Source organism: Tachypleus tridentatus, chromosome 8 (genome assembly GCF_004210375.1).
Source record: "Tachypleus tridentatus isolate NWPU-2018 chromosome 8, ASM421037v1, whole genome shotgun sequence".
In the NCBI taxonomy this organism is placed as follows: Eukaryota; Metazoa; Arthropoda; class Merostomata; order Xiphosura; family Limulidae; genus Tachypleus; species Tachypleus tridentatus.
In genome coordinates this window covers 82860351-82886043 of record NC_134832.1, presented here as the reverse complement: position 1 = coordinate 82886043, position 25693 = coordinate 82860351, and the positions used below count along the sequence as shown (strand labels likewise).

Sequence of the window (25693 nt, the reverse complement as noted above, 5' to 3'; positions counted from 1 at the left end):
TCCTCCTCATAAAAATTTAAATAAAATAGTGAAAAAACAGTCAACACGTAAACGACCACATCTTGAAGACTGATTACCAATCTTCAACGTCTGTACCACCAGTTGTACCTCATTTTCTTATTCTACATTCTCTTTCAGAAAAACCTTTAAAGTAAATGTCCCCCATTTTATTCGAAGGGACTGGCTGGCTCTCCAAAGTCAGTAAAGAAACTTTGATCTGGAGACATAATGGTTGAAACATCCACAACCCAACACAGTAAACTCCTCTTGAATTCAAAGGCAATTAGGGATGTACCTGTTGAGGTTACCCCTCATGCTACCTTGAATTCATCATGAGGAGTTATTGTTGAGAGGGATTTGAAGAACATTCCTGAGTCGGAGATTCTCGCTGGTTTCTCCACTCAAGGAGTTTCTGCAGTGAGATGCATCTCCACTTGCAAAGATGGAGTTGCACTGCCGACAAATATCGTCGTTTTGACATTTACATCACCATGTGCACCTCCCACCATCAAGGTAGGTTTTCTAAATTGCAGGGTACGGCCGTACATTCCAAACTCTCACTGATGTTTCAAATGTCACAGGTTCGGCCACTCAAAGACATCCCTGACATGTGCTCATTGTGGTGGCAAGGACCACAATGACTGTGAGTGTGACACAGACCCACATTGTGTCAACTGCAATGGTTCTCACTCTCCTTCTTTCGTTCTTGCTCTAAATGGTTGGAGGAAAAAGAGGTGCAGCGTTTGAAAACGACTCATAACATTACTTATCCTGAGACTAGGAAATTGCTGTCCACCAATTCATCTTGGATGTATGCTGCTGCACTTCATTCCACAACTACTGTGAGAGTGCAAAACAATCATTCGTTCACGTCCTCAGTCACTGAAATCCCCTTCCAACAACAAAGACCTACCCATGTTACCCAGGGCAGGATCCATGGAGGTTAACAGTAAGGAAAAAAGACATGGTCATAAACAGAAGGGTTCTCCAGCCACTTCGCCTACTCGTCATTAAAAATGGCCACCTTGATACAATGGAACTGTTGAGGTTTACCTTTTAATCTAGATGACATCAAAACACTGATTGCTTCCTACCATCCTGTATGTCTTTCCTTACAAGAAACATTTCTGAAACCTGCCAATGCAGTCACCTTTAGACAGTTTTCTCTGTACAGAAATGACAGGCTGTGTGACGGACGAGTACATGGAGGGGTGGCACTGTTGGTTGATCAGCATGTGCCCACTCTGTCTTTGTCACTCAACATACCCTTGGAGGCCATAGTCATCCATGTTTCCTTGGGTCATACCATCACTGTTTGTTCTCTCTACCTGTCAGCTGGAGAGACATGTGATCAATAAGACCTTGATGCTCTCATTGAACAGTTGCTGCCTCCCTTTCTAAACCTGGGGGACTTTAATGGACATCATCCCCTATGGGGAAGTGCTGATATTGATAGAAGTGGTTGCTCTGTAGAACATGTGCTCTCTGATCACAACCTTTCCCTTTTCAATACTGGTTCTTCCACTTATTTTCATGCACCTAGTCAGTCCTTTACTGCTATTGATCTCTCGGTTTGCTCCCCTTCATTATTATTCTCCCATTTTTCATGGAGGGTTGACAATTATCCACTAGGAAATGATCATTTTTCTATACTTTTGAGAAAGACTGGCCATGGTTGATGCCACTCTACCCGCGTGCCCTGGTGGAAGCTGGATCAGGCAGACTGGTCTGATTTCACTGCTCTTGCAGAACTTGATAGATGACTATGTGACAGCAATAACTGACTGTATTATACAAGCAGCTGCTCAGTGTATTCCTAAAACCTCAACACGTTTTCCAATATATCCTCATCCGTGGTGGTATCTTGCCTGCCACATGGCAAAGAAGGCTCAAAAACGGGCCTGGGATACTTTTCATACATATCCCACACTTTCAAACCGCATCGTTTCCAGCAGGCCCGTGCACATGCTTGGTGGGTAAGTCGTCAAAGCCAGAAGGAATCTTGGATTAAGTTCACAACTAGCATATCTTCTAACACCAGTTCCAAGGTCATATGGGACAAGGTCCAAAAAGTCAGTAGGCACAACAAAGCTGTCCCCTCTTGATCTTACTCTCTGATGGCCAAGAGGTAGCTAATGTCCAGAGCATCGCCAATACTCTATGTGAAAGCTTTTGCCAGGTATCTAGTACTTCTGCTTGTTCCTCCACCTTCTTGGCCATCAAGACTCGGGTGGAGCATTCACCTCTTTCCTTTTGAACTGAGTGTCTCTTTTGCTATAATCATCCCTTTACACTGGTGGAATTGACAATGGCCTTTCATTGGTCTGGCAGTAAATCTGTTAGACCAGATGATGTACACTATGACATGCTTTGCCATCTCTCCTGCTTCTCTTGATATTCTAACCAGATCTAGCAGGAGAATGTTTTTCCTAATGCCTGGCACTAGGCTATTATCTTATCTTTCTCTAAGCCTGGGAAATATCCCAAGATTCCTTCAAACTACCATCCAATTGCTTTGATGAGCTGTTTCTGTAAGACCTAAGAGAGGATAATTAATGCCGTCTTGCTTGGTTCCTCGAATCAAACAACCTCCTCTGCCCACCCAGTGTGGGTTCCAATGACAGCACTCCACCATGGACCACCTAATTCGATTTGAAATGTCAATCAGAGAAGCCTTTCTCAAATGACAACATCTTGTATCAATATTCTTTGACATTGAGAAGGCTTATGACACAACATGAAGATATGGCATTTTGTGTGAACTCCATATATATGGGTTGTGTGGCCATTTACCCATGTTTATTAAAAATTGTTAACGGACAGGAGATTCCAAGCTTGTGTGGGTTTGACACTTTCCCGTTCATTTTTACAGGAACTTGGGGTCCCTCAGGGCTGTGTTTTGAGTGTCATACTTTTCAGTATAAATATTAATGCCATCACTGAACAACTCCCTCTTACTGTTGCAAACGGGCTCTATGTCAACGATTTTCACATCTTGTGTCAGTCATCAAACATGAGGTATATTGAGCGGCAACTACAAACTGCCCTTGATCGTGTACTGGAGTGGACCACAGCAAAGAGCTTTAATTCACCCTGATATTGAACTTTGTATCGGTGAAATTTCACTGCCTGTGGTCCCTGAGACCAAGTTTTTATGGCTTATCTTTGACCATAAGCTGACCTTTATACCACACTTAAAGCAGCTACTGGTCAAATGCACAGGAGCACTGAACATCCTCCATGTCCTTTCTACCACCAGTTTGGGAGTGGATCAATGTTCTGTGTTAAAGATATATCGTGCTCTTATTTGATGAAAACTCGACTATGGACTACTGGTCTATGGCTCTGCCAGACCCTCGGCCTTGAAGATATTGGACCCCATTCATCATTAAGGACTTCGACTCTGCACTGGGGCTTTCCGCACCTCCCCAGTTCAGAGCTTATATGTGGAATCTCATGAACCTTCTTTGCACCTTTGCTGTTTGCAACTGTCTTTACTATATTCTTTAAAAGTTTGTTCCTTATCAAAGCATTCCGCCTGCGGTTGTGTTTTCCTTCCTCAGTGGGCCATACTTTTTCATAACAGATGATCTGCCATTGCTACTTTTGGCCTTTGCGTCCAGACGCAATTGAATGAATTGTGTCTGTCTTTGGATAATATTGCAGAATCCACTGGTCAGCCCATCCCACCATGACTTATTACAGTCCCCAAATGTGACCTTTCTTTAAGTCATCTAAGAAAATAGATACTTTCGATTGGAAGTACCATCTTTTATTTACTGAACATCTTTCAAACAATCTTTGCATTCCAATTTATACAGATGGTTCCAAATCAGGTGACTCTGTGGGCTTTGCCATGTTTTTTTGCAGTTTGGTGGTTGCACGCAGAATTCCCTCTGCAGGTTCTGTGTTCACTGCTGAACTGTATGCCATTTCGATTGCCCTGGATCATATTGAACCTAAGCAGTACTCCAACTGCACTATTTATATTGACTCGCTTAGTTCTCTACTGGCCCTGGAATCTTTCACATTGGTTCACACCCTGTTCTCCCTGATATTCAAAACTGACTGGTCCATTTCTCATTAACATCTACTTCTATCCAGTTTTTCTGAATACCAGACCACTTTGTTATTTGCGGGAACAAGCTTGCAGACACAGCAGTTAAATCTATCTGCTCTGGCGCTATCACCACTGTACATTTTCCATGCATGGACTATGGTCCAGTATTCAAGGCTTGGCTCTATGCCAGCTGGCAGTCAACTTGGAAAACAAGCTTTTCCAAATAAAAACACTATATTGGACTTTGGAAGGAGGAAGTTGTTCTAACTAGACTATGCATTGGTTACAGTTTTTTTAACTCGTTTTCTTTTATTTGGAACTGATGCACCAGTGTGTAGTCTGTGTAACACTCAGATCACAATAAGCCACATTGTACTTTCTTGCCATCGTTGAGAGTCGTAACGATGGCACTATTTTAAACATGTTCTGTACCAAGGTTTGTCCATAACATAAGACAGTGTTATTGGTGACAGTGACAGTCCACCTTGATAAAGTTTAGTTTTTTAATGGCCATTAATATTTTTAATGTCATTGAAGTGTTTTATATTTCTTCATTAAACCTTTTTTATTGTGGTTCCCTTTCAAGAGTCGCAATCTCTCTAGTTCGATTTGAAATTAGAAAATGGCCATAACATTAAATAACTTGACCACCAGGACTGAAAAGGCAAACTTCAGGTGACTGACAGTGGTTCTTGTACTTACCTGTTAGTCTTCCTGGTGGGTTATGATAATTACCATTATGCTACAGAAAGTCCTTTATAACTTCTCTTTCTATAGTTTCACTCTTAACATTGTAGACTGGATGTCAACATTGGTTTTGTGCCATTTATGTTTTTACCTTCATTTTCTTTTATGAATTTTACTACATTTACTTTACTTTTACCTTTTTACAGGATGCTTGGTGAGTTATTATTACAATCTTGCTACATGTCTTTTAAAACCTTTATTACTTTACCTTTTGATAATGGCTGTTATGACACATAACCCGGAAACCAGGACTGGAAAGGCCAACTTCAGGTGACTGACAGTGGTTCTTGTACTTATGTGTTAGACTTCCTTGCAGGTTATAATTATCATTATGCTACGGAAAGTCTTTTACAACCTATTTTACTCTGGTTTCTCTCTTAACATTGTAGCTAGGTGTCAACATTGGTTTCATGCTACTTATGTTTTTCAATGCTGTTTTGTTTTACCTTCATTTCCTTTTATGAATTTTACTACCTTTATTTTAACATTTTTACTGGACGTTTGGCACAGATAGCCTAGCTGCTTTGTGCCATAAAACACTAAATCAACCAACCAATCCTTTTTACATTGTTACCCTAAATAGTACTGCTACTTTTTTTTTCAGGATAATTTTATCTTAATATATTAAAAAAAATTATGAGATAGTTATTTTATGCTTTTGTAGCTTATGCAATAATAATTTTTAGTTTATGCATTTAAACCTGCTACTATATTGTAAATAATTTTAAATTTAAGTAGTTATTTTTGTATTGTTTTGCAGACCAAAATATACTGTTTGGTTGTGAAGAAGGGATTTATACCTTGAATATGAATCAGCTCCATGATGCTTCAATGGAACAGGTACATTTTTTAAAACTTCAATGTTTTATTCCTTCAATGGAATAGATAAATTTTTAATTGCTTTAATAATTGTCTCCAGAAAGAAACATACTGTTTTTCTTTCTTTCTTTCTCCCTTTTTTGTTTTTTTAATTGAAAATAATTTGGATGAAGAAATAGTGCCATTCCATCATTTCTTGGCAGATTAACTGGGAACTTGGTAGGTTATACCATACTCTGATTTACCCATGTACATTTTTCATTATTTTTTACTTTGGCCTTTTTAATTATTTTTTTTTGTATATATCAAACATCTCAGAAATACATATTCAGAGCTAACAAAAACATATTTTTGAAAGTTCTGATTAATTATTTGGCAGTATTTTGACCACTTTACACTAAATGAGACTTGATACAAAGATACTTTTCTACAGGCAATACACATTTATAATAATAAAAAAAAGAAAAGTAACTTATCTATTTTTAATTATTATACAGGGGTATAGATGACACAAAAAAGCATAGTATTACGGTTTGTTGACAATTACTCTGCCATACTTTAACCATTTTACATGGGATTTGATACGAAAATACATTTTACTGGTCACTTACCAAGTTAAACACAAATTTGGAATTTTTGTGTTGTGCTTCATCTTTCAACAACAAAAGCACTATTTGGGGGTTTTGTGTTGTTCATTTTTGTCATCCATCTTGCATGGGATTTGATACAAACGTACCTTTTTGCAGGTGCCAACCAGTGGTACAGTTTCACTGGCTGTGCTTTGTTTACATGGTAAAGACATTACATTTGCATGCCAATGCTAGTCTCTTTAATTGTGTTAAATTTGTGTATATGAAAATGTGTGTATGTATGTATATTCTTTTTCTAATAAGCATTGCAGCAGCAAAGATATGAACACAATCTAAGAGGTAATATGGTGGACACTGGGCCTTAGGTTCAATGGTTATTATCTCATTACTGCAAAAATAGCATAAAAATTGCACTCTGCACTTAAGAACTGTGACTATTATTGATTATTGAAATCGTGTAAAATTTTATTGAGATACTGAAAATGTATCACAAGTCACAGTAGTATGGTAATTGTTAAAGTTAGGTTGGGCTCATGAACATGGGCTCAGTCTATTTGACTGACCACTTGGCCTCTTTGTAGTTGTTTCAAGTCTATAGATTTGATACTACTAAGTATGTATATCTTAACAAAATTTGGTTGTCTTTCAGTGAACTTAAGACTTTCATATATAAATTTTTTTTCTAAGTATTTAAATAAACTGATGATTATGTTTGTGAATACATAGTGTTTGATTTGAATAGTCCATGTTCAAAGCTGTTTTTATGTCAAGATTAAAAATACTTTTCTTCTTCTCAAAAATCTCAAATTTTGTTTGTAAAATCTCTAAAACCTTTAAAACATATTTTAAATGTTTGTTTTCAGTAAAACTTTTTTTTCTGCTGTTTTCTCTATCATAATTCTATACAGTGTTGGTCAATTTAACTGACCTCTAAACTACCAAAAAAAATTTTAATCTCGTTACTCTTTCTTTCTTTCCAGAATAACTTCAGATCATAACATAAACAACATTTGTTTATCCTGTCTAGCTTTGAATTTGCAACAGTGTACATCTACTTATAATTAAATGTTATTTTATTGCCTTTTGAACCATGTTTAACTATTTTTTGCAGCACTATGATCTTTAAATTACGTGGGGAACACTGGGGTAACATTATGCTATAGAATTATGTTTTCATTTTTTAATTTTTGTTTTATATAATAATATTGAATTATGAAGGAAAAAAGTTGAAATAGTAATAGTTGCAACTTTTATTTTTGATGAAATGCAAATATTTAATTTATTTTTCCATCAGCTGTACCCAAGGAGAACCACATGGATGTTTATAATAAAGAATATCTTGATGTCTCTTTCAGGTAGGTATATAGGATGTGTGTTTATATGAAAGAGAGAGTATGCACATGCACTTAATGTCATTGTAGCAAGGTTTTTCTGATGGATGTGTTCAATAACTAAACAAAGTAAAATACATCTGTTTCTTGACTGAGAAAAGAAAGTTGAAAATGGGTAATTTGAGAATGCATACATACTCTGAGTTAATTTCTTTTATATTGGACCCTTATATCATATGTATGGAGAAGGCAGTTTAGCTCTTTTCTTTCATATTTAACAAAAATTAATTACACTTTTAAAATGCCTGTTTAATGTTCCAATAGTTCTCTTTAACACTTTTTCTGTGGATTTTCTTTTTTTCATGTTATACAAGGCTTTGGGGAGTTGCATTCAAAATTTAATTAAACTACTTTCTTATCATAGTATATACTTAAACTTGGCATATAATTGTAGCTAAGAATACACATTTTTGATTTTATATAGGTTTTAATTTTATAAAGCAATATAAGGGAACACATTTTTTTAAAAAAAGTATTTCTACTAGAGATTTGTCTGGGAATTTATGAAGCATTTACTGTATCACTTTGAGCGAAAGATGATTTTTAGACTAAGAGTAAAATACTTTATTCCATCTTATGTTTTTCACTTCAATTGTATAACTTAGAAAGCCTAAATGAATATAAAGTGTTTATTTTAGTATAACTTTATACCCTTTTTACTTTCTGTATCATGGCACTAACTGTAAGAATCATCTATAGTAGAAATTGAAAAATATGAAATAAAATCTTTATCTGATTAGAATGACTGTAGTTTGCAACAAACGATTATAATTATTTATTCTAAGAGCTTTGAAACCCTATTTTTAAAATTCTTTATGTTCTGTTGTACTGTTTTATTGGTTTTTTTATCTGTCTACTTACTGCAAATAGTAGTAAATTGCCCAGTAGGATCACAGAAATTTTAGGGTAAACAAAATTTCAGGTTGCTTCATGTAGTGTATTATATACGTATATTACTCATGCTTTGCTTGAAGCAAAATATTTCAACTTTAATGGTTTACTTTTTTAAAAAATTATATTATTCATTAAAAAGTAAGACATTTTAGCTTTTAATTCAAGAAGTTGGTATTTATTAACCCTAAATTTTTCCAAGTTAGTTGTCTGTAACTAAGTTATGCACTTTTCAAATACACATTTTTATCAACAGACAGTAAAACAAGTACCCCAAACCACTATAATTCATCTTGCTTTCTAACTGACCTATGAAAAGGTTTAAAAATTACATTACCAGTACACTGTTTATTGGTATAAATTAGGTAAAGGATTTTTTAAAAATGCTTGTATTTGTAATTCTACATTTAGCACTTCAGGAAACTTAGAACTAATAATTTGATGGCTGTAGCATAACCAGATGAAACTTAGCATGTGAAGAATGTTGTGATATTGGTTAACATTTCAATATATCCTTCATGATGATGTATCACATCAGGTACAAAAATATATTCTAAGAACTTACAATGTAAACAAAGAATAATATGTCAACCACATAAGATCTATTGCAACTTGTGATAATAAGGACTATCACTCTATGCCCAGTCTCATCAATTCAGTTGGGATACTTTAATACCCACCATATTTCTGTAAAGAGCACTAAATTGTATGAAGATTAAAAATGTTTTTTGTATTATTATTATTATAAAAATAAAACGGGGGTCAAATTTAATTCTCAAGCTTGTAGGTCCAGTGGTTATCTGAATTCAGTGTGTTTTTATTTATTTATTTCACCTTGTTAATTAAATATGAGTTTACATTGAATATCTAAAGAAAAGTTTCTTGTTTTAATCACATTGATATTGTACAGGTCAACATGATAAATGTGTCCATTCATAAACAAAACTGTTTTTTTGGCTAATCAACTATTTTTTTCCTGTTATCTGTATACACTATGTGGATAAAATTTTTATTCAAAGTAACATGAAAAATATTATATTGTGTATATTTTTTAATACTGAAGGTAAAACACAGCAGTTGTACAGACATGATCTCCTGATTCTTCACGGAAGACACACCAACAAGTTTTCTATGTCCATGAATAAAATACCCGAGAGGTTTGTTCCTAGGTCAGTAGGGGCAATATACATATTTACATTGTATAATAAGGAGCTAGAGAAAAATTACTGTTTCGTTATAGATTATTTCTGTGCCTTTTATTGTCTGTTCAGTATAATATTAAGTCTTTTATGGTGAATGTATACAATAATCATTATAATGTTTCTAATTTTAGCAACTTATACGAATTACATATTTATATGCACAAACAATAATTGCTTTGTGATCTGTAATTTCATTACCTGTTGAATGGGGTCATATATATATCATAGTTTAAAATCATGGTAAATTTTCAACATATACAATGTTTAAATTCATGCATTGTAAAATTCATATGGCACGTACTAATACATTAAACAAAGATTACTACGCTTTTATTTGATTATATATTTACAGAAAATATGCAGCAACCTCCAAGGTTCCTGATACCAAGGGTTGTACAAGATGTTGCGTGGGAAGAAACCCTTACAATGGTTATACGTATCTTTGTGGAGCTGTTCCTAATGGCTTATTTCTTATGCAGTGGTATAATCCCCTCAATAAATTCATGTTATTAAAGGTATAGAAATCCTATCATGTAATATAAATAATTCATTATAATACTATGGGGTTGGGTAAAAAGAATTAGTGTCTTGACTGGTCAGACATCAAATATTACTTGGTAAAGTTTTGGTTTTATCAAGTGCTCGTGGTCGTGTACAAAGTTGGGTAATATTTTCTTCTATGCTGATATATTTTTGGGTTAAGCAACATCAGGTATTACTCAATAATATGTGGTTAAAGAAATAATCAGTGAGGATTAAAACTTCAATGATTTTTTTTTCCATCCCTGAAGATGTTTGTCTTTTTTCAGTCTAATTTCAAATCCAAATCTGTTGATTAAAAACTGAAAATTAGTTCTATTTGCTTTACATATTGTTAGCTCAAGATTGTTAGTAGTATGTTTTATGTTTCTATGTTCTGGTAATCTATATTGGTTTTTTTCCACATTATGAAATAGTAATACATCATGCTGGAATCATACAGCCATCATATCCGACCTATTTCCTTAACAAATTTTGGTATCATCCTTCACTGACACAGCAGTATGTCTGAGGATTTATAATGCTAGCAACTGGATTTTGATACACATAGCCCATTGTGTAGCTTTGTGCTTAATTATAAACTAACATTAAAACAGATGTATATAGTTTTGTACATGTAAGTTATTGGCTAAAATAGAATAATAGTGATTATTTCTAACATTTGTTTGATTTTCACTAGACATTCATCTTGTAACTTGCCAAAAGGTTCCACAGAAGTATTTGACAATTAAATTTTAACAATACTAAAATGATGAACTGTAATTAATACTGCAGAGTTATTTTACAAAATTATTATTTATTATAGATTTTCAAAATAAAATAATCTTTATTATATGAAAAATTTAATTGAAGTTGTTCATAATTGATGATTCAGCTGAACTGTGGATTAAAAAATATTATGCATTCTGACTTGTATTTTGTTATGATGTAGAATGACATTGGCATTAACACAGTAACCTAACCTACAAGTAAAGTAATATACCCTAGAAATGTCTTGCACATAAAGTGTTGAACAGTATGAAATAATTTTTCTTCCTGCAAACTAAACCACATTTACAGGACTAATTTAGTCAAAAATAAATACACAAATGTTAAGAAGTTAATATCAGTAGGGAAGTATAATGTTCCCAACAATACCAGTGCCTCAAGTCTCTGCCATTTATAATGCTTTAGCAAGTTAGTTATTAATTTACTTCTATAGACTATTTTGAAAATAATTTTGAGAAAAATAAATGACACTTAAAGTTAGAACATAAATTTTGAGTTTGATAGTAATTTTGATATTATGAGAGACATTATCATAGTTAAGTTGAACTGATGCCACCCTGTATCACATGCTGCTCCATCCTTTTTTATCTTATATAACAAGAAAATAAACACCTACAGGTAGTAGATAAATACTTGATTTATCTACTTAATACATTATCCAGTAGTCAAAGTTACTCAGTTAAAACATAATATTTATACCCTTCAAACTTATATGATGTCAGAGCCATAAATTAGAAAGTTAAATCCCTCTGATCATGTCAACTTGTCACATTCTGTCTTTCTCAAATTGCCAACAGTTCTCAGATTTTCTATACTATCATTATTTCATTCATAACCACTAGAAAGCCAAATTTGTAATTTGTCAAATAATGTATTATGTTACATTGTTTTCTGAATAAAAATTGTCTGTTTTGTGATTCTACCTTAAAATTTCTCACTGAAGTACATTAGTAAGCCTAGCCAGACAAATCATATTGTCTTTCTACATGTTATTATACTGTGTTTTTAGCTTTATTTAATTAAATAAAGAGCTATTTAGTTCAGTAGCACCATTAGTATTCAAAAAGTTATGTTAAGTTTCATTGATAGTTGACTGCAAAAAAAAAAAAGCTAATAAAATGCCAGGTAAGTACAATATTTCTTGTTTATGTGTATCCTTTATGTGTAAAAAATTATAAACTTGTTTGTTAGACAATAAAAAATAATTAAAAACATTTTCACTTGGTCTGTTCATGAGTAAAATGTGCATTATGTATTTTGATTAGGTAATGTGAGCTACAGGCACATTGAGCAATTTACTACTTGTGTAGTAGAATTGTTATTTAGAGTTTGAAAGCCAGTAAAACAATAAAATTGAGTGTAAGTAGGTGTGTGCTGTTACAAGCTTTAAGCAACTTAGGGCAAAAAATTATAGTTTCCTATTACAATGTACAGTCTTTTGTTTTTCTTTATGGTGGTTATAGCATCACTCAAATACACCAAACCCATATAGAGTTATAGTATAGAAAAGAATACATAGAATGTAGTTTTTCTGGAAAAAGAGTTGAATGTATAATTTGGGATGTTTTAGGGGTTATTCAAACACAATTTGAAATTTTTAGATGAAGAAAAGTATCTCTAATAGTAATATTTGTTTGCAATCAGTGCAGTCTACACTTTGATATTGTAAAATTAAAGAGTTTTTAACAAAAATATTTAATTCCGAATTTTGTTGCATTTACTTGTCTACAAAAGATTTAACATGTACTTAAACCTTGCCAATATTCCTGAAGACACATTATGTTCTTCCAGAGTCACATTGCATATACCACCATAGTTACATATTGTGTGAAATAAATGAGCCTATCGTTAAAGGGTTAAGCAGTAAAGAGTTGTAGTTTTTTGTGTTTTTTTTAATGAATCCCAAAAATGCTTGCTGTCTCATTCAAAACATTCTAATTACTTAGTGTTCATTTTTCTGGTAACCTTTAACATTTAATATCATTTACATTTAAATTAAGATGGACATAGACTAGTAGCTTGTATGCTTATCTATGTTTCTGAGAGACCATAGTTTTCATGACATTTCTACAAAATTACACATATCACCATTTGGGGCCATAGGTGGATCATAAGAGTAACTGTCAAATCCCACTTTGATTAGAGTTGCCCAAAAGTGGCAACTAATGTTGTTGATTAGCTGCCTTTCCTCTAAATCAGTCATTTCAAATGTAATCATAGCTAGTCAAGAGTTCTCATGAAGCTTTAGTCAAACAAAAAGCATTGACTTGACTACTATGGAAAGATTTACAAGATGCAATACTTAAAGGTATACATGTTTTGAATATTGAAAAGCATTTTTATCATCCCAACATGAATTTGCTGTTTAACTTTTTAGTCTCTATCAAGAAAGTTTTCATGTAATTATTGCTATAATGTCATTTTGTAGCAAATGTCTGATAACATTATGGTGAAACTTGTTTCAAAAGCTAACAAGATAAAAATAAATTCTTTAAACTGTATGGTTGTTGTGTGTGTGTGTAGGAATAGTTTGTTTTTGAATGGCCCTGCAATAATGTCTATTAAATTAGGGTAAATGAACCATCTAGTTATTAAAAATTATGGCAGAGCTTTTTATTGGTTACCCAGAAAACTGGAATTCCTCTTAAACAGAATTTTTCTTTTTGAGTGTAATGAACTTGAAGTTTACAAATGAGAATTAACTGCTTGAGATTAATCAAAACAGAACAAAAAGAAAAATTCTTCTTTGCTATTCTTTTGGGAAATTGTTATGTACACGTACTTCTGCCTATGATGTGAATAACTAGTGGCTTTCTCAGCCTATTGAAATATACAGATATGGAGCTCTATTTTCATACAAGTTTCAAAGCATTAAGTTAAGACTTTAGTGAGCTTGAAATTTCATAATTTTTTAGACCCAAATAGAGGGATTCTGTGATATTGATATATTAATTTACGATTTTTTAGTTATTTCTATGTATATATAACCTAAAAAGTATTTGATTTCTCATCCTCGATTAGCAAAATTTAATATTTATTTATTTACTGTTTTACATTTTAAACAAAATGAGTTTAAGAACTTGTTTGCAAATAGTAATAATGTATTTTCATATATGATGTAGCTCAAATCTGACTGTATTTTACAAAATATCAGTCCACTGAAACACAACCAAGACAGATCACTGTGTAAAGGCCAGTTTTATACTTTTCGATAGGGTAATAAGAGTGCATGTGTGTCATGTCATTGGAACTTCTGTAGCATTCCAGGTAAAGCTGGAAAGGTCAATGTAATAAAAGTAATGGATATATATGTATATATAATATGAGATTTAATCTACTTAGACTAAACAATTGTGTTTTCATGTTATAATTTGTGATCATTCTAGAACAAAAAAAGCATAATTTATGGTTATTTCATGGTGGGTACAAAGTCACTTAATTGACTGATTCTGTATATAGTTAGAGCAGAAAAAATAACTTAAGTTTTACTGAAAACAAACATTTGGAATGTATTTAGAAGGTTGTAGAGATTACATGAATGATATTCAAGATTTTTGGAATGTAGAATAGTTTTTTTAATCGTAACATGAAAATAACTTCACACTAGGACTAGCAATGAAACAAATATATTATTTTTTGTGTACAGAAAACTGGTAATGTTTACCAGTGAAGATACACAAACTGCATTAAAAGTTATGGTATAAATATTTAATGTGTGGAAATGTGTATACAAACATGTGTATTTTATACCAATGGTTAAATTTATTACTGCATTTTCCATGGAATGTATATTTTGAAAATAACATATAATCTGGATAAGGCTAGCAGCTTGATGTAATAGGCATTTAAAAATAAAAGCACAAGTTCCTTTTTCTTAGGTCATTATTTTACCATTAGTTATATATTATTTGTGATATGTTAAAGGACAGATATACATTTGGAGTATACTCAAGAAGGAAATATCCAAGTTCTTTGAAATTTCAGATTTATTATATTTTGTATCTGTTTAACATGTCAAATCACTAGTGATAAATATGATTCTTTGGTACATTGTATAGGTGTTCAGCTATAGGTCTTAAATGACTATTAACTCAGGAAAGGTCTACCTCTTATTTGCAGCAATTTGAATGTTTCCTGCCAAGTAACCTCTCCGTGTTTGAAATAATCATTACACCAGGCATGGAATATCCTTTGTTATGTGTAGGAGTAAGAAGAGGGTGAGTAAATATACAGTTAAGTTATATCAAAAGTAAAAAGTATTAGTAATGAACAGGAAGTGTGGTATCATTAACACTTTGAAATAGTACCATATAATATTTTTGTGTCAGGTTATTTTATGTTCTATAAACTACTTAAACACATAGATGTATAGCAGTGGTTCTTAACCTTGTTGGAGGTACTAAACCCCAGGAGTTTTGTACTTGCATTCACTGAACCCTTCATAATTGGAAAAATAAAATATGATTTTTTCAAATTCAAAACATAAGTGGATATTTTATTAGGCCATGTGATGTGACGTGATCAGCCGCAGCCAATGATGGCCAAGTGGAGCATGACCTCACGAATCATATGAGTGGGGTGAACGGAACTGACACACATACACAGTGTGTGTCTCTTGACCTCTGTCGAACCCCTGGGGCTTGATTGAACCAACTTTAGAACCACTGTTTAAGTTCAGTAAGTGGCATTTAAATTATATGTGTATCTATTTCTAGGTATGACAAAAGCCATGTGAAACTAGAGATGATTGACCTGAACTCTTCTGCAAGATGGTTTGAAGAGCATGAAGATGGTATGGAAACAATTATACCTCGTTATGATTATCTCAACATCACTAAAGTGGCACATCTTGAAAAAGATACTATTTTAGTTTGTCATGACAGTAAGTGTTTGAACTTGTTTTAACTTCTTTTTTTTTAATTGATTTGTAAAGCTTTGTTATTAGGTTTTATTGTCTGTATGTGTCTGTTAAGAATAAGCAGATTAGAAGTGCTATTTTATAATCCAGGAAACAGTTCTGTAATATGGATCTTTTACATGTTCAATGATACGCTGTATAATAAAAGTAGTAAAAAGAACAAGCACTTTCAACATTAGATTATTCATTTTCAGCTGTTATGGAATGTGCAGTTTTACTGCATACTAGTGCTTACCACCACAGTTGTTTGATTATATTAACAATTTTTGTACAGGAATCTTTTTCTTTGCATGTCAGGAGGTTTTGGTGAGTTAAATTCAAAATTTAATTAAACTACTTTTCTATCATGATACAAGAATAAATTTAACATAAATGTGTAGCTAATAATCAAAATGTTAATATTATTTAAGTTTTTTTTAAGAACTCTGGTATTTGTATGCACTCTATTCAAATTTTACTGGAATGCTATAACTTGACTAATGTTTTGCTAACTCAGATTGAGACTTTCATATTGTTTCAAAATATAATTATGTAATTAATTCTGCTACAATACAATTGTGAAAAGACTGAAATGATTTTAAAATATGGTATAACTGTAAAGTTTTTGTCTCCTGAGAACTTTGATTTTTTTTTAACAAACCCTTGAAAATGTTGTGTATAAAAAGAAATAAGAAGAAAAGAAAATTGTTTTAATTGTTTTTAAAGGTCATAGAAAAGTTAGATATAATGGAAAGCTGAAGTCAAATACAGCCATTATAAACATTTTTTTTGTTTTCAGATTTAGTGAAAGTGGTGAATCTTCATGGGAAGTTGAAGTCTAGTAGAAGGCAGCCAGCAGAGCTGCATTTTGATTTTCAAGTAAAGTCCATTGGTGCGTTATCTGTGAAGTATATATATGAATAGTATAATACAAACTAGTTTTTTGTTTAGTCTATCAAACTGTTGTCTCAATTAGCTGGAGTTGTTTGGTACCTTTAATATCAGTTATTTTTGTATATGGCAAGTCATTTTAAACTCTTTATTAAATTACGTATTTATTCAAGATTTTTTTTGATATGTGGCTTAATGGTAAACTCGAATAAGAGTAAGTGGTCTTTCAGTCCATTTGTATATTTTTACCCTTTCCTGTTTAATTTTGTTGTGTGTGATAGTGTCTTAGTACATTTATGATTATGTTCTCCATATAAGATTTATTCTTGTCTTCATTCATTGGGAATTTCTAGTTGGTTGATTGTTGCCTCAAAAACTATTGATTTTTGTAGCTTAATCTATTTGGAGCTTGCATTTTATACATGAAAGTTTTTCATAATTTTATAGTTAATTTCTTTCTGAATGATCATGTTTACATTTACATAAAACTGCATCTGGATATTACTCTCAAAATAAAGTGTATATATGGAAATAAGATTCTTTATAGAAAAACAATTTCATATATGCATTGCTTATGCATATCCTGTAAGACACTAAATTTTTGTGTCTTACACAGTAACAAAATACCAGGATGGATAGTGATATCTGATATACAGCATGCTGTGGTGTTTATCATATAAAATGGATCTTTTCTGTTTCATGCATGATGTCATGCTCAGTAAAAAAACTTGAGTAGATGGGGTTAATACTATATTTTTTTGCAACCAATAGAAAGCCAAGATTTTATTCTATTAAATGGCATATCACATTACATTTTTTTCTGTACAGAGAATTGTATATTTTACTTCCAATTCAAACTTTATTCTCATGGGACATGCATTGATGATTTTAGCTGAGTTTTTAATGGCTTGTTTCACACAGTAACTAAGCCAAAAAAAATTGTGATAGTTATGGAACGTTATCCACTTTTTGCATATGATTATTCTGGTTTTTTGGTGTTATTTATTTAAATAAAAAGTTATTTAATGCAGTAGTACCATTAGTATGTGCATGTATATGTATGTTTGAGTATATATTTGTATTCTTTACTCATTATAAAATTATTAGTTCTAATAAATTTTTAACAAGGTACACTTCCAAGTAGTTTATGATGAATGATGTAATTTGATATGGTAACAGTATACAATTATTCTTAAGTTTTATTCTTTTATTGCACTTTGAACCATGTCTAAGTACTATTTGGACTGTTATAAGTTGTAAATCACATGGGGAATATGTGGCTTACACTACACTATCGAATTACTCTACTCAGTAGCTGCTTGTGCGAGTGCCTTGCGAGTTTCTCTATTATATTAATAGTATTATTTATTGTACCTAATCAAATTTTAACTAACTTAAAAAGATTTCTATTTTTGGTCAAATTGACCAACTCATAACCACCATAAAAAAAAAAAAATGGAATAAATCTAAATCACCCTTTTTCTCTATCTAGAATGATTTCAAATGTAAACTATTTGTTTATCATAAATAGCTTCAAGTTTGTAACTACATACATCTGTATATTACTAAATTTTATTGTTTTTTTACTCTTTGAACTGTATATAACTAATAATCCCAACACACACACATTGCACATCACTTGGAGAACCTGTAGCTTACATTACCTTATCTAGTTAGATAATGTAAAAAGTTTTATTATTATATATTTTTTTATTTTACCTTATCTAATAAGTTATAGTGTTTTTTTTTCATTTTAACTTATTTTATAATAATAAAGAATACATGTACAAAAATGAAATATAGTACGTATCTGGAATGTCTTTACTGTTTTTACTGTTGAATGTTGGTGAAACTTATCATGGCTTTTTTGTACTGATGGTACTAATGTATCAAATGATTCTTTATTTAATTAAGTAATGCATCTAAGAACACAGAATAATATGTCTTTCATGATATTTCTGGCTTTCTAACTATGTAATAAAGAGCTGTTAAAAATTCAGCTAAACTTGTCAGTGTATTTTGCAAGAACAAAAGTGTAAACTGTATGTGAAAGACAATTCTGTATACAGAAAAAAATATACTGTAATGCATCATCTTGTAGGTTAAAACGTTGGCTTTCTATTGGTTATAAATAATATAGGTTTTTAGTTTATGGCTCTTTAACCAAATAAAATTGTAGTTTGTATAAAATATGATTTGCCTGATTAATCATGGTTATAATGCATAGTTTACTTTAAATTCCTCACTTATCAACTAGGTGGTAAATTATTTAGAGAAGATGGAAGATCTAGAGGGCAAGTGTTACAATTTTCACAGTAGGAGAGACTGAAGATTTTTTGTTTAATATTTCCTTATAAAATTAAAAATGTAAAACTTGTATTAAAAAACCAGTTTACTAGCTATGTTTTGATGCAAAGTGTATTCATCTACCATGGTAATAAGTAGTTTAATTAAATTTCGAATGTAATTCAATAAAACCTTATGACATGGAAAAAATTAATTATGGGGGGTGAAGTAACAAATGAACTAACTAACAAAATAAAAAGAATTATTACCTTTCCTTGGTAACTGTAACTAAGGTAATTACTTAGCTTTTGTTTTTTCTAGAGATATGTGAAGTGTTTTTATTTTAATGATTGAAGTATTCTTGGATGTAATTAAATCTTTTTATTTATTTAGCCTAGTGTTTCTGGTTATTCTGTTATCAAAAGCTAAGTAAAATTCTTAAATCTAGGTATATATGCTTCATTTTTTGTATATTTGTAAAGTGAAAGTTTTACTTAGTTTTTCTTGCTGATGATGATGATATGTACTTTTGACATGAATAAAAATGCATTTAGTCTTATCGTCTTGAATTGTTACAACTTGACTTAAAATTATGATTAAATCAATTAATTTCTTAAATGATTTATTAACATATAGCAAGTTTAGAATGATAAGAAGTGTGTTGCTTTATTTTCCAGTTTGTCTAACAGATAGTGTTTTAGCATTTCATGAACATGGTATGCAAGGTCGTAGTTTCAAAGACAACGAAGTAGTTCAAGAAATCAATGACAACACACGGATATTCCGCTTGTTGGGATCAGATAGGTAAATATTTTTCATTTGAGTTTGTATCTACGATACTTGTTATTGCTGAAAATGTGCTTTATAAATTATCCGTTATTTTTAATGATTGGTGTAACTGTTTGTTTTATATGTCGGTACTGACATTCTGATTACATATGCTGAACCTCTCATTACTGATTAATTCTGTGTGTTGTACATCACATTACTATTTAAGGTTGTCTATTTTACATTATATTACTGTGCAGGGAGTTGGTTTTTGAACTGGCTAACTTATACTTACACTGACCTAAAACAAATGATAGTATTTCCACGTATTTTCAAGTTGTAGTAGGAAACTAAACACAAAACATTTACCAAAATTAATCTTTACTTTTCATTTAAACTAATGATAAAACATAAATGTGATAATAGAAAGCATTTATTAGATGTTTCAAAATCATTATAATTCCTTTAAATACTTCAAAATTCTCTCGGCAGCCAATCACAGTACTGAACTTCTTATAAAAGAAACATTGTACATGAAACTCTTTCCATCCCTAAATATTACATTGTCTTCACTAGATTTAAACTTGTGTGTTTCAGTTGTGCCACATTTTTGTTTGTTTTTTTACTTATTTGTATATTCAGATTGTTTACTTCTTCTGTATATATTTCTGTTGTAATTACAGATATTGTTTGTTTGTATTGTATCTCTAGATTATAGATGATGGAATTGTGAGGATTCCAAAATGCTTAATAAATGTTTCCTATTATCACTTTTATGTTTTTTATCATTAAATTTTCTGAAAAATAAGTCAAATTACTCATTTAAATTACTTTTAAATAATCTGTGTTTCATGTAACTAATGTTTTTTTTTTTTATATGATGTACATGCAGTAAGAACTCAGCATTTATGTTGGGAATGATTTTTAATTAAATTCATTCTCTCTTTTAGGATAGTGGTGTTAGAAAGTAGGCCTACTGATGAACCCAACACTCCTTCCAACCTGTACATATTAGCTGGTCATGAAAATAGCTATTGAAGACAGTGGTGCCATCGAGTATTATGGGATTAAATGTTTCATATAAACCTTTATATACTGGAATGAGCAACAAACATGTGATTGTTCTGTCAATCTTACAGTGAAAGCTGCAGTCAGACACTTATCACTGGTGGTTAGTGTTGTGTTTATCTTTTACTGCTTGCTGACAAACAGGATGTGTAACCATATCATACTAATGTTTAGACTTGGTATCTAAAAGGAAACTGTGAATGACCTAGCTGTGTTTATATACCCTACAGCATGAACACCTTTGTATTTATTTTGCTTATAAATAAACTTATCCTACATCATTGATAACTTGAAGTCTTATTAAACTACCTTTTTAGCTGCTTTTTAAACATAATTTCTGGTGTATATCATTCAGAGGTTGGATTTAACTCATAAAATGAAATTTTAGTTAGTATAAATGTTTATTAATTTATGCTTTGTTTTTCAAGTCAAAATTCTGTTTAAATAAGCACCGTGATCTAAAGTGTCTACTTCTAAGTTGCATGTCCACATTTTTAATTAAGTGTCTCGCAAGTAGATACCATGATTTTAAAACTTTGTTAGTTACAAACACATATTAGATTGAAAGTATTATGAAATTAGGTACCATGATACAAAATATGTTCAAAAGTTACACCCATTTTGAACTGAAACTATTTTGTGAGTAGATACCATGACTACGAACCCAAGTAACACTCGGATTTTAAAATGAAAGTATTGTGTAAGTGGGTATGATGATCTGAAATTCTTGTTCATAGTGAATTACAAAATTTGTAACAAGGTATTGTGTGAGGGGGTATGATCTAAGCATGAAATTTTGTTTTATGAGGTATTTCCAGATTTCAAACTGAATTTATTTTGTGAGTGGGCACCATCTCTAAAATTTCATTTCATAATTTGTTCCAAAATTCTAAATTTAAAAGTGCTGTGTAAGTAGTTAACATGACCTGAAACATCTACATGTACCTTACATATTCATTTTTATCTAAAAATTCTGGATCCCATAAAATAAAACATCTGTTGATGAGTTACACTCATTTTAAAGTGAAAAAAGCATCTGAATGGGCTTTATGATGTCAAATTGCTGTACATATGTCAGTCCTATATTTTAAAACTGAAAGTGTTGCTAAATTACAATAAACATTGAGTTCACAAGACATACCTGTGTTAAATTGAAAGTGAATAGGTACAATGGTTAGATTGCTGCTCCTAAGTTAAGTTGAAAGGGTTGTTAAGTGACATGTATACTTGATTACTAATTTCTTTATTTTTAGGTTCAATGTACAATATAAAATGGAATTTTTTTACATAGTGAACATAATTACCATTTTCATTTCTGTTAACATAGGTAGTAAGATCTGTTATACATTTTTTTTTATTAAACTACAGCTACATGTCATTGAGGAATGTCAATTATATTTTAAATGGATAATCTGTTTAAATTTACATTTAATTCTATGAAGTGTTAACCTGCTTAATTTTCCTCCAAACTTTAATAGATCATGATAGAAGGAACTTATAAATGTTTTTTTGACTGTGTTTACCATGCTTTCAGTGTCTTTCTACATTTTAAGATTCCTGCATTTTGATAAACATATAAAAATGTAATTTATTTTTGTGTTTATAAAAGATGTATTTTTATTTTATGAAAACTATATATGTTGTGATTATTTGTATAATGCTGAAATACTACTTAAGTAAACAAAAGAGATCCTTGAGCTAGGAATGTGATAAAGAACAGCTAAACTGGTATTCTGGATGCTTTAGTAATGATGCATATCTGTGGTTGTGTTTGAATATGACACAATCTAATGTCTAAAGAATAAACGTTGCATTTCTCAATGTTTGAAAACTGTGTGCTTCAAATACTGAAACTGTAATGTGTTAATCACCTGAGGGTTCAACAGTAGAAGAATTTTTATTAAACAAACATTTGTGAGGTTTTCTAAATGTTGCTGCCAAAGTAGTGATGTCTTAGAGTGAAGTTTATAATAAACAGCTTATTTTGTAACAGAAAACAATACTCACCTATGCCAATGATTTAAATTAGAAATACTATTTTTTGAATTATATTCCTTGAATTATTTCTAAAAACTGATCAAAAACATTTATTGATGGTAAAAGATTAATATTATGGTTTGCTTTTTGAAAAGAAAAAAAAACTATTCATGTGTCAGTATTGTATTTATGTTTTATAGTGCATTTAACTGGAGAAAAAATTGCAAGTGCTTTTAGCTTTGGTATTTCAGTATTTTCATAAAAGATTGATCACTTTTTGTATGATACATATTTTATTTCTTTTATGATTGTACCATTTTACATAAGTTAACCAAACACAAATTGTTTTTCAACTTTTGTGGACAAGACATTATTCAATTTAAGTGCGTGGTTAAGGTTTTATAATCTACTTTTGCCTTCAGGTTTAAAACCAACTGCTAATAGATTCCAACAGTTATATTGAAAATTTTAATGTTAAAAATATTTACCCAGTTGCTTCTCTATTATATTTAAGAAAAATTAAGTTATAAACTATTATTTAGATATCTGGAAATTTGTTTATTTAGCTGTGTGTGAATTGAGATTGTATGTTTTAGGCTTAGTTGTCAAACATTCTTGCATCATACTATAGATTTATGTTTATTAGGTACTAGTATTGAATAATTTGTAAACGTGTTAATCTTACTTTGCAAAGTATTTTTTGTTATCTTAAGTATAATAGTTTACAAGTATGGAAATTATTCTGAGACTAGAGGTTTTTCTATTAAACAAATTTGTAGCTTGTTAAAAAGCATTTAAAATATGGGTTGTTTTTTTTAAACTAGCTGCAATTATAAAATTTATAATTAACAACAAAATCTTTAAACAGTAACAGAGTGTGAATACAATAAATAGATTATATTCAAATCTCTTACTATTTAGATATTTATCCAATAGGAATTTTGACCTATTAACTGTATATTCATCAGATTATAACTCTTAATTTATTAATATTTATCGAATACCATAGGATTTATTCCTTATTTAGTTTTGAAAGTCATTTCAAAACCTTGCAATAGTTTCTTAAAGAATTAAAAACATACTGTTTCTCTAATAGTATTCACCAGAGTTAATTAGTATTCATTCTTCTGTCACTTGTAGTTCAGCCGTATCAGATGAACATTAAACTATTTGATTTAAGTTTAATAACTAAGAGAAACATCTTTTACAGAAAAGTGCAATCACAAACATATTTGATCATCTGTTGTGTCATTTACAGTTAAGAACTGTTGGATTTACTTGTAACAAAAATAGTAATTCATTCTATCAACAAATGTTGAAAATGTTAAGTATAATTTATTTGTTTGTGTAGAATACAACTACTGTTTTAGAACATATTGATAAAACTTTGAAAAGGTTTCATTTTTTAACACCAACATAGTTGTTTGTTTTTGTTGGGTTTTTTTTACTATTTGGAGTTTATCTGGAATGGAATTTCTTAAATACAACCCATTTGAAAATAAGGCTTCTTTATGAAATGAGGATTTCTCCTAACTAAAATGACAAATGCAATACAAAAATAAATAAGTATATGAAATGCAAAGATTGTTTTTAGTTAGTTAAAATTTGAAATGCACAGTATATTGAAACATTTTAGCAACTTTTTCAAACTAGTACTGTCCAAATGCTACTTCAAGTGACAATGCAGATTTTTGCTTGATTTTTCCCTTATTTCATAATATCTCTGTTGTTTTTCAAATCTTAAAAATTTACATTTATATAAATATATATAATATAATTTATTGATATAAATTTTTTTATGTAATTACTAAAAAGTTATCAAAAGTCATGATTTTCAATGGAGGTAACTTTTAAGTTAGCAAAACTGAACTTGATAAAACAAATTCTGTAGTTGTGAATATGAATTTCAGAATATGTAGTTACCTATTAGAACTGGGAACAGAAGAAATATGTTAACATTCCTGAGATTACCTGTGAATGTTCCTTTCAGAGCATTTGTATCTGTCATTAGCAAGAAAAAGTAAAAATGTTAGCACTTACTAGACTAATTGGGAACAGAAGAAATATGATGACATTCCTGAGATTACCTGTGAATGTTCCTTTCAGAGCATTTGTATCTGTCATTAGCAAGAAAAAGTAAAAATGTTAGCACTTACTAGACTAATTGTAAACAGTTCTCTTAGAATATGTAGTATCTGTTGTAACAGGGAACAAGAATATTGACGTCTTAGATTAAGGTAGAATTTTATTCATGGAATATCTAGTATAAGTTGCAAATGCTACAAAAAACAAACTCATCTGTTTCAACATGAATGTCAGTACTTTGACCAATGGCTGAGATAATTTTATTCTGTATTAACTTTCAGGTTGTATATAGGTATCTTTAAAAATATAATTAAATATATTTTCAACAAAATAATTTAAATAGTTATACATTAGTAAATTAGTGTTTTTAATGAACAACCATATTAGTTACGAGATGTGTACTCATTATATTTAAAATGTATATGTAAATGCTGATGTAAAGAATAAACTGAATTTTTGCAGATGCAGATAATTGTTTTTGTTACCTACGTATGTACTGTCTTTCTAACAACATTATGTGAGGAATCAGGCTTTTCTAAGACAAGACTGGCTTAATCTGTAACATTTTAAGTTTTTCAAGAAATTTTGGTGTTAGTACTTCAGTAAAATTAATTTTTCTGGAGATTTCCAATGATGTATAAAAATATTTTATTTTCAAGAACATTAAGTGATTATGAACTGGCAACTGCACACTTATACCTACATAACTTTAA

At 30.8% G+C, this 25693-nt stretch overlaps 1 protein-coding gene across 11 annotated transcripts in view; it reads left to right on the top strand.

Annotated features, from left to right (window-relative positions):
• LOC143222803 (mitogen-activated protein kinase kinase kinase kinase 3-like) overlaps positions 1 to 25447 on the top strand; it is a 131065-nt gene extending 105618 nt beyond the window's left edge. For all 11 annotated transcript variants that reach the window (XM_076449859.1, XM_076449858.1, XM_076449854.1 and 8 more), the window contains 9 exons: positions 5568 to 5647; positions 7511 to 7571; positions 9562 to 9667; positions 10053 to 10215; positions 15128 to 15225; positions 15724 to 15890; positions 16705 to 16797; positions 19760 to 19886; positions 20801 to 25447. In XM_076449859.1, the coding sequence (XP_076305974.1) occupies positions 5568 to 5647; positions 7511 to 7571; positions 9562 to 9667; positions 10053 to 10215; positions 15128 to 15225; positions 15724 to 15890; positions 16705 to 16797; positions 19760 to 19886; positions 20801 to 20888 (983 nt within the window). In that variant the 3' untranslated portion in view covers positions 20889 to 25447. The remainder of the gene's footprint in view (positions 1 to 5567; positions 5648 to 7510; positions 7572 to 9561; positions 9668 to 10052; positions 10216 to 15127; positions 15226 to 15723; positions 15891 to 16704; positions 16798 to 19759; positions 19887 to 20800) is intronic.
• The last annotated feature ends 246 nt before the right edge of the window (positions 25448 to 25693 follow it).